Below are 9,484 nucleotides of genomic sequence, written 5' to 3'. Positions count from 1 at the left end.
ACAGTCAAAGTGGCCCCTGTAAGGAAAATAGTTAAATATATTTTCTGATGGTAAAGTACATTTGGCTAATCATGTTTGTTGTGATACTGTATAGCAAAGATAAATTTTTTTTAATTTTTATTTATTTATTTTTTTTTTTTTGTATATGAGGGATTTGTTTACCACATAAAGATGAAATTGAAAGAGTCATTTTCAGTAGTAGTTTTATGCTGCCTCTACAAAAACAAAAATAATAATAATATGCTTTTCAATATAAAAAAAATTCATAAAATGCAATTGAGTAGTCTTTATGGATGCATAGATAGATAGATAGATAGATAGATAGATATTAGTGGGTAACCAAAACACTTTTTGAGACATGCTTGATAAGAACAGATGGAAAAAAACACAATGGCAAATTCATAAATAAAATGCTCATCATGTATTTCCAGAATGTGACATAATATAATTATTATATACATTACCGGTCAAAGGTTTTGAAACACTTACTCATTCTTTATTATAATTTTTTTTCACATTTTATAATAATAGTAAAGTCATCAAAACTATAGAATAACATAAATGGAACTTTGGGAATTATGTTGTGACTAAACAAAATCCAAAATAAATCAAAACTGTGTTATATTTTAGCATCTTCATAGTAGTCACCCTTTGCCTAGAATTTGCAGACATGTACTCTTGACATTTTCTCAACCAACTTCTTGAGGTATCACCCTGGGATGCTTTTTAAACAGTATTGAAGGAGTTCCCATCTATGTTGGGCACTTATTGGCTGCTTTTCTTTATTATTTGGTCCAAGTCATCAATTTCAAAAACTTTTTTTATTTATTTTTTTTTTAATTAAATTTTAGTTTTATAATGAAAAAATGTATATGGTGGCACAATTATATTTTTGTCTACAAAACTAATTTCAAACATTTAAGCATATGCCTTCAGATCAAAAGATTTTTAAGATCATGAGAAGCATTTCAGTCAAGTGTTTCAAAACTTTTGACTGGTAATGGGTATATCCACATAATAAAACACATTTGTAATGCTAACAGCAAAAGACTCACTCTTTGGAAGTCGAGCCTATTTCTTTCTGAATTATTGTTTACATCATGTGTCTGAAGATAACAACATTACATATGGAAGTACACATCATACAGGCTATCCGTACCCTAAAAAATGACATTTTAGACCAAATTTACACTCAAAAGCAAAAAGTGACGTGCCAACCATGGGCAAAATCTGCCTGGTAATTACAGCCTAGCACTAAGAGGGGAGGTACTAGTGTGGTAGGTGCTTTTTTAATGATGTAAGGGCCAGATATGGTATAAAAACCCTCATCATTGTGCTAGGCAGCAGCAGATCCTCTGTCTGGCTCCTACTACAAGGATATTCAAGAGTGGGAGCTGCAGCCACAACTTTTTATTTATTTGGAACCCAAGTATGCCGGTAGGTGTCCATTTTTTTCTCTCCTTTGGATAGTATTAACACAGGTTTTGTGAAACTAGGCCCTAGTGTTCCAAGACTATCAGCAGGTGCAGAGAGGAGAGAGCTCCTATACTATAAATTATAGTATAGAGGATTAAAAAAAAAAACGGAATGGAATGGAATGGATAATAAAAGCACAGTATTTAGTTGTCAGTTGTTTTCTTCATTGTTCTGTTAAATTGTTTAAATAACTGCTCCAATAGATTTTTTCAATCTTTATCACCAACAGTTGTCTTTACCTGTCATCATATCTAACTCATTCAATTTCATTGCAGATTTGACCTCAGAGAATGGAACTAAGAGTAGCAAGCATTCTTCTTCTCCTGGTTGCCTTGACGGCTGCTCATGGTGAGAGATATGTTGTCAAGAAGGTGATGAAGGCCCCCCAGTACCAGCCATACTCAGTGAAAAGCCATAGTAAGTGTCTGAATTGTAAAAGGTCTCTAGAATTCTAAAAATTTGTATTTACATTCAAAATGTTTGTTCTGCAAGACAACAAAAGACACACATGAATGCTACATTTGATTTAAATGCAGGCAGAACAAAACAAAATTAAGTATGCACATCACTAAGCTCTACGAGTTGGGTCCAGCACACTGATTGGATACTGATACTCAGTGGTCCCCTAATGATGTATTGCAACCTGCCTAATTTTTTGAATATTCAAATTACAGATTCATTTTGGTCAAAGTATGTAATGCTTCTACAAATACTAAATATTACATTCTTTTTGCTCTGACTGCATATAAAGAGAAATAATAATAATAATTAAAAAAATCATTTATAATTTTCATTTTATTTTTGATGTTTTATAATTTAGTTATTTTTTAATTTCTTTAAAAAAAAAAGAGTTTTCAGATGAATTATGAGGAAAGTGTAAAGATACTGTATCTGATTTGTGTCTTTAGCTGCATTGCCTGATGAGGTTTGCAAAGTTTAAATATAATTACATCTATTTCATATTTAAATCACAGGCTTATGTTGGCCATTGTATGTGTTTTATAAATATGAATATACATTTGATGTCTGTCTGTATACACAAACACACACACAAACACACACACACACACACAGCATATATATATATATATATATATATATATATATATATATATATATATATATATATATATATATATATACAGCTCTAGAAAAAATTAAGAAACCACTGCAAAATTATCAGTTTCTGGATTTACTATTTATTGGTATGTGTTTGAGTAAAATGAACATTTTAGTTTTATTGTATGAAGTACTGACAACATTTCCCCAAATTCCAAATAAAAATATTTGTTTGATGGCTTGTGGCCATCCATCCTCCTCTTGATCACATTCCAGAGGTTTTCAATGGGGTTCAGGTCTGGAGATTGGGCTGGCCATGACAGGGTCTTGATCCAGTGGTCCTACATCCACACCTTGATTGACCTGGCTGTGTCACATGGAGCATTGTCCTGCTGGAAAAACTAATCCTCAGAGTTGGGGAACATTATCAGAGCAGAAGGAAGCAAGTTTTCTTCCAGGATAACCTTGTACTTGGCTTGATTCATGCGTCCTTCACAAAGATGAATCTGCCCCATTCCAGCCTTGCTGAAGCACCCCCAGACCCTAATGGTTAGACGACCACCTGGATAGGCCTTCAAGCCACAGTGTCTCGCACCCACTGTGAAATTTGGTGGAGGATCGGTGATGATCTGGGGGTACTTCAGCAAGGCTGGAATCGGGAAGATTCATCTTTGTGAAGGACGCATGTATCAAACCAAGTACATGGTTATCCTGGAAGAAAATTTGCTTCCTTCTGCTCTGACAATGTTCCCCAACTCTGAGGATTCGTTTTTCCAGCAGGACAATGCTCCATGCTATACAGCCAGGTCAATCAAGGTGTGGATTGAGGATCACCGGATCAAGACCCTGTCATGGCCAGTCCAATCTCCAGACCTGAACCCCACTGAAAACCTCTGGAATGTGATCAAGAGAAAGATGGATGGCCACAAGTTTAAACATTAGTATTGTGTTTTTTAAAAATTAATATGAACTTGTTTTCTTTGCAATATTCGAGGTCTGAAAACATTGCATCTAAAAACATCTGCAAATAAATGCTCTAAATGACAATATTTTTATTTGGAATTTGGGAGACATGTTGTCAGTACTTTATTGAATAAAACAAAAATATTCATTTTACTCAAACACATACCTATGAAGAGTAAATCCAGAGCAACTGATAATTTTGCAGTTGCCTCTTAATTACGTATTAAACATATTAAACAATGTTTTTTTGGAAATGTAAAAATGCCAAAAAGTTTCTGTGAGGGTTAGGTTTAGGGGTAGGGTTAGGGGATAGAAATTATCATTAGATCTATATAAAATCCATAAAATGCATGGAAGTCTATGGAGAGTCCCCACAATGATATAAAAACAAGTTTGTGTGTGTGTGTGTGTGTGTGTGTGTGTGTGTGTGTGTATGTGTGTGTGTGTGTGTGTGTACAGGTTTAACCTCCATTGTGGGGACCAAATGTCCCCACAAGGATAGTAAAACCTGAGATCACCTACATTGTGGGGACCAGTCAGCGGTCCCCAGGGAAATGGCTTAGTAAACATAAATGATGTTTTTTTGAAAATGTAAAAATGCAAAAAGATTTCTGTGAGGGTAGGGTTAGGGGAAATTATCATTAGATCTGTATAAAATCCATCTATGGAAAGTCACCATGATGATATAAAACAAAACGTGTGTGTGTGTGTGTGTGTGTGTATACAGACAGACATAAAATGTATATTCATATTTATAAAACACTTACCATATTGTGTATAATTATATACATACATGCTTAATAATGTATATTCAAGTTCCTAAAATCAATAACACATCAATAAAATATATAATGTAGACACACAACATATGCATGAGATTTTAAATGTTATAAATAAAAATTAAAAATCATATAATTCATGCTGTTTAGATGTATCACTACTGTTCTTTATCAAGAATGTAACCCTACTAAAGGATCAATATTGTTCTTTGGTGTTTTTTCTATTACCTAAAGGAATATTCTCTTAATGCACCATTTTATAACCACTGCAATCTGCCTCTCAGGCCTAATTTGTTGTGGGCATATGGCCTTATGTATTAGGTTTTACAGTACACCAAAATGTACATGTATGTGTGATTTGTTTGGATAGCAGCTGTTCAGTTGTCTGGATTTTAAAGTATATATACACATCAAACCCAACCAAATTTTGCAGGTTATGAACAGCTATTTAGAATTACAGTCTCTAGAGACATGTTGAAAAGTGATTTGCCTGGGTGTGTCACAGCAAAATGAAGACACATCTGTTTTGGTTCATGAATGCTATGCTTCCAAGAATGACCTTTGGAATGATGCAGTTTACAAACCAATAGATCTGACCACATGAAGGCAATCATAAAACTGTGGTCCTTCACTTAATTCCCCTGCCGCATGAAAATTAATATTCTTACATAAATTCTTTCAGAATTGGGGTCCTAAAATAGAGTCATAAAATAAACTAAATGAATGTGCATTGTAATGTGATACAGAAAATGCATAGTTCTTTATTTTGGAGTTTATATAATATGAATATAATACATATATAAAACACATAAAACTTGAAGCCTTTTTACTAAAGAACATCAGCTTTTTAGTAGAGCTCACAATCGTGAGAGAGTTATATTTTCTAAGTCTTTGGATAGACATTCTGGGAAACCTTTGTTGTGCACCCGTAATACACAAAATTTATTGTGTTTATGTCTGAATAAGGTGTTGCGATACAAGGGACTTGCCGTGAGGTGAATAAGAAAGGGCTTAACAGAGAATGTGTAGAGCATATACAGTAGATAGAGCACCTGCTGTTAAGGAATGTCTATTCCAAAAATCCTTAAGTTATACAGTACATAGTTCAACCATGCTTTAGTCAACACTGTATACTATACTATTAAAATTAAGTGCTACTTTATATTTGTATATATTTTATATACAGTGCATATCCAGTCAATATAATTCTTCTTTAATTCCTCACACATTACTGAAGTCTCAATGATTTTCACCTGTAATTGATCATTGATTGATTACAAATATTGCCACTGATATACGTTATGATAACAATATAGATTCTAATATTCTTTTTTTTTTTCAGTGGTGTCTGTAGCAGGAGAACCAGGTACCCCTGGTGAGCCAGGCCCAGCTGGGCCCCCTGGACCTCCTGGACCCCCAGGAGAAGACGGTGAAGGGCTGCCTGGGCCACGGGGACCACCTGGACCACCTGGACCTGCTGGTTATTCTGCACCTGGAAAACCTGGTTCTCCAGGTGGACCTGGAAAACCTGGAGCTACAGGTGCATCTGGCCCAAAAGGAGACACTGGTGCAACTGGTCCTCAAGGCCCCAGGGGCATGCCTGGCCCTGCTGGTAGCCCTGGACCTGCAGGTTTCTCTGCCCCAGGCAAACCTGGACCAGCAGGTCTACCAGGTGCAATGGGACCCAGGGGGGAGCCAGGTCTTAAAGGAAATCCAGGTATTCCTGGTATGACAGGACAGAAAGGAGAAAGAGGTATTGGGGTTCAGGGGCCATCAGGAGAGAGAGGTCCATCAGGGCCAGTGGGTCCTTCAGGGAGGCCTGGTGAGCCTGGTGTTGGAAGGCCTGGCAAAGCTGGACTTCCTGGTGAACCAGGTAAATCAGGCTCACCTGGTCGTGATGGGGAACCTGGACCCATGGGCTTGCCAGGTCAAAAAGGTCAAACAGGAGCACCTGGAATTGGAATGCCTGGCAAGCCAGGTGATAATGGTGCTCCAGGTATGCCTGGCCCTGCTGGCCAAAAAGGTCCACAAGGAGCGGCTGGTGCACCTGGTGCTCCTGGAGTTCCAGGTTATGGCAAACCAGGTGAACCTGGTGTAAATGGTGACAGAGGACCAGCTGGTAGCCCAGGTGCAACAGGTCAGAAAGGTGAGCCAGGTGCTAAAGGGCACACTGGATATCCAGGTGCTACTGGTCCTATGGGTCCAGCTGGTTCTCAAGGTACAAGAGGTTTCCCAGGTGAAAGGGGAGCAACAGGTGATAAGGGTGACCCAGGTGCAATGGGACCTCCAGGGCTAAAGGGGCACAAGGGAGAACAGGGAGCACAAGGCATTGAAGGCAAGCAGGGTTATCCGGGGGCAACAGGCCCAGCTGGTCCAAGGGGAGCTACAGGTGCTCCTGGTAACAAAGGAGATACTGGCCACACAGGTGCTCCTGGTACCCCGGGAGCACCTGGACCTGCAGGACCAAAAGGCCTTCAAGGATACACTGGAGCAGCAGGTGAAAAGGGAGAGGCAGGTGCTCCGGGGGCAAGAGGCCCTGTTGGCCCAGCAGGTCCTGAAGGTGCACCTGGCCTTAAAGGTCACCCTGGTCTTCCTGGGGCACCTGGCCCAGCAGGTTTGGCTGCCAAAGGAATTCCTGGACCTCAGGGTCCACCTGGACTTCCTGGATCTGATGGGCCTTCTGGTCTTCCAGGTCCTGCTGGACCTCCTGGCCCACCTGGACCTCCTGGTGAGGTCATTTTTGAGAAGGCCCAAAGTGAAACTTCATTCCCAGTTCTTGTTAAGAGTCCAGTGTCTGCATTCACTGTTGCAACTGTGTCACCTTATCCCCCATCTGGTACCCCAATTAAGTTTGATCAGATTGTATACAATGCAGAACAGCATTATGATCCTGAGACTGGCCTGTTCACCTGTCAGATTCCAGGAATTTACTACTTCTCCTACAGCATGCATGTGAATGGGGCTAATGCTTTGGTGGCACTTTATAAAAACAGTGATCCAATCATGTTCACTTATGATGAGTACAACAAGGGATTCCTGGACCAGATGTCTGGAAGTGCTGTCCTTCAGCTCAATGAGGAGGACACTGTTTATATCCAGATCCCTGATGATGAGGCTAATGGTGTATTTGCTGCCGATAATGTCCACTGCTCCTTCTCTGGGTTCCTGATTGCCTCAACGTGATAAGGTGATCAAACCACATCACATTTTAAAACCATCAATATTTCTTGATGCATAACAGACTGTGCTATTGTTCTGAGAAATACAAGCATCTCAACTTGAAAATTCCAAGCAGTGTTGCCAATAAGAAGGAAGTAATTTATGTAACAAGTTATCAGGGATAGAAAGAGTTAATACCTAAACAATTACACTTTGTGTGTGGAGAGAGCATGTAGAAGTTGTCCTGATCATTTCATGTCTTTTCCTCATTTTTTTGTTTTGATTTTTGTATTTGTTTTATTTTTTGGTTTTTAATGACCACAGAGGGTAATTAAAATATTTGTCTCGATTTCACTGTTATTGATTACCTTATATCTTTACTGATAAAACTGAGAGAAAGCTGTTCCTGACATCCTTATATCTGACTTGAATATTGTGAGATGGTGAAAATGATCGAGAAAAACTCACAAGCAAAGAAATAAACATTTATAAATGTTGCTATCCCAAAGGCGTCATTTTGCTCTGTAAACCATAATGGATCAAATAAACGATTTCCTAAAGAACTCTTGTCTGTTGTGTTTATGTTTTGGTTTTGTTGAATAATTTAATATGCCATTTGTTCTGATATTTAAACAAGGGTAACTATTGGATGGTAAACAATGTAACAGCAGTGTATCATTACACTGAGAAATAGGAGAGTGTTTGTGTTTTTAGTGTTATTTCTAATAAGTGTTTGTGGTTTCAAAAAGCTTCACAGTTTCTGTAGTTCCAAGAGGTATGCCCTTAACCCCAAAAATTACAATTTACTCACACTCATGTTGTTTCAAATGTATGACTTTATTTATTTTGTGGAACACAAAAGAGGAAGTTGGAAAGTATGTTAGCTTCAGTCACCATTCACTTTTTATTATGTGGATGCTATGAAAGTCAGTGATGACTGAGTCTAACATTCTGCTTAACATCTCCTTTTGTGTTCCATGGAAGAGAGTCATAAGAAATAAACAAAATTATGACAGGATTTTTTTGTCTTTAGGAGTATTATCCTTTCAAAAAAAAAAGAGGGGAGTTAAGAAGTAAGCTTTAAAGATTGTGTTAAGTTCACCCAGTCAACTTGAAAGAGATGTTGGTAAGGTGGAGAGACAAGTCAAACAGAATCCACTGGGTGGAGGTAATCAGCAGCTGGGAGCCACAAGCCACAGACAGCTCAAAAGCACTGCCTTTGGAAGATTTGAGGGTTGTGGTTGTGTGAAAAACTGAGGGTGTGAGCACCTGGAAGGTAAAGTTGTTTCCATCTGTGAACAGGCAGGGGGCAGAGGTGGGAGCCACAAGTTTGAAGTTGCCATAAAAGATGAACATACCTAAACTAGGAACAGGAATATTGGGTGAAAACACACCCATCTTGTGGTTGCTAGATTAATGGCGGTGTTTATCTTGGAACGTAGAAAATGCATGGTTTGAAATTATCTTTAGCTTCAGTGGTATGCTAAAAACATCCGACTAGTGTCTGTTCACATCCTTTTTATACTTAAAAATCATTTGGATTTTCATGGGATTTGGAAGCATGACATTTACCAGTGTTGAGGGCAAGTACACAAAACACAATGAAATTGGTCAGTTGTTTCATAATTTGAGGTTCATGTGCTATGCTAGTGGGGTGGAGGGAAACTAAGAAAACTTACATAATTGTGTTTCCCCCGTACTGCTGTTGTTCAATATATGTTGGTACAATGGGTCAGAGGGTAGATCACTGATGGAAGGATAGAAAATTACCTCAACCAAATTATTATTATTTTTTATTTTTTTGCTTTTCATATAATGTACGCATTTGTTTAAAACTATCCTACAAATTGGCCCATCTCACATAGTGCAATGGATTATGATTAAACATAAAATTGAGACTAGGTTGAACAAATAGTGAACCAGAAGGGGGAAAAAAGCAAAATTGTACTGAACAAACTGAAAGAATAACATACGGGTTTAAAACTTCAATGAGAAAACTTTCTAGGATCACATTAGAAAATATTCCTCAATTATTCAAAAAACATACT

The 9,484-nt window shown here is 38.0% G+C and overlaps 1 protein-coding gene across 1 annotated transcript; it reads left to right on the top strand.

Annotated features, from left to right (window-relative positions):
• Window positions 1-1,342: 1,342 nt before the first annotated feature.
• Window positions 1,343-7,991, top strand: col10a1a (collagen, type X, alpha 1a). Its single transcript, XM_051646331.1, has 3 exons — window positions 1,343-1,437; window positions 1,752-1,893; window positions 5,620-7,991. Exons 2-3 carry the CDS (start codon window positions 1,767-1,769, stop codon window positions 7,458-7,460), a joined length of 1,968 nt encoding a protein of 655 aa, XP_051502291.1. The 5' UTR covers window positions 1,343-1,437; window positions 1,752-1,766; the 3' UTR covers window positions 7,461-7,991.
• Window positions 7,992-9,484: the final 1,493 nt, after the last annotated feature.

Source organism: Myxocyprinus asiaticus, chromosome 20 (genome assembly GCF_019703515.2).
Source record: "Myxocyprinus asiaticus isolate MX2 ecotype Aquarium Trade chromosome 20, UBuf_Myxa_2, whole genome shotgun sequence".
In the NCBI taxonomy this organism is placed as follows: Eukaryota; Metazoa; Chordata; class Actinopteri; order Cypriniformes; family Catostomidae; genus Myxocyprinus; species Myxocyprinus asiaticus.
The sequence above is the reverse complement of the archived record's forward strand: the minus strand, read 5'-3'. Positions and strand labels throughout refer to the sequence as shown.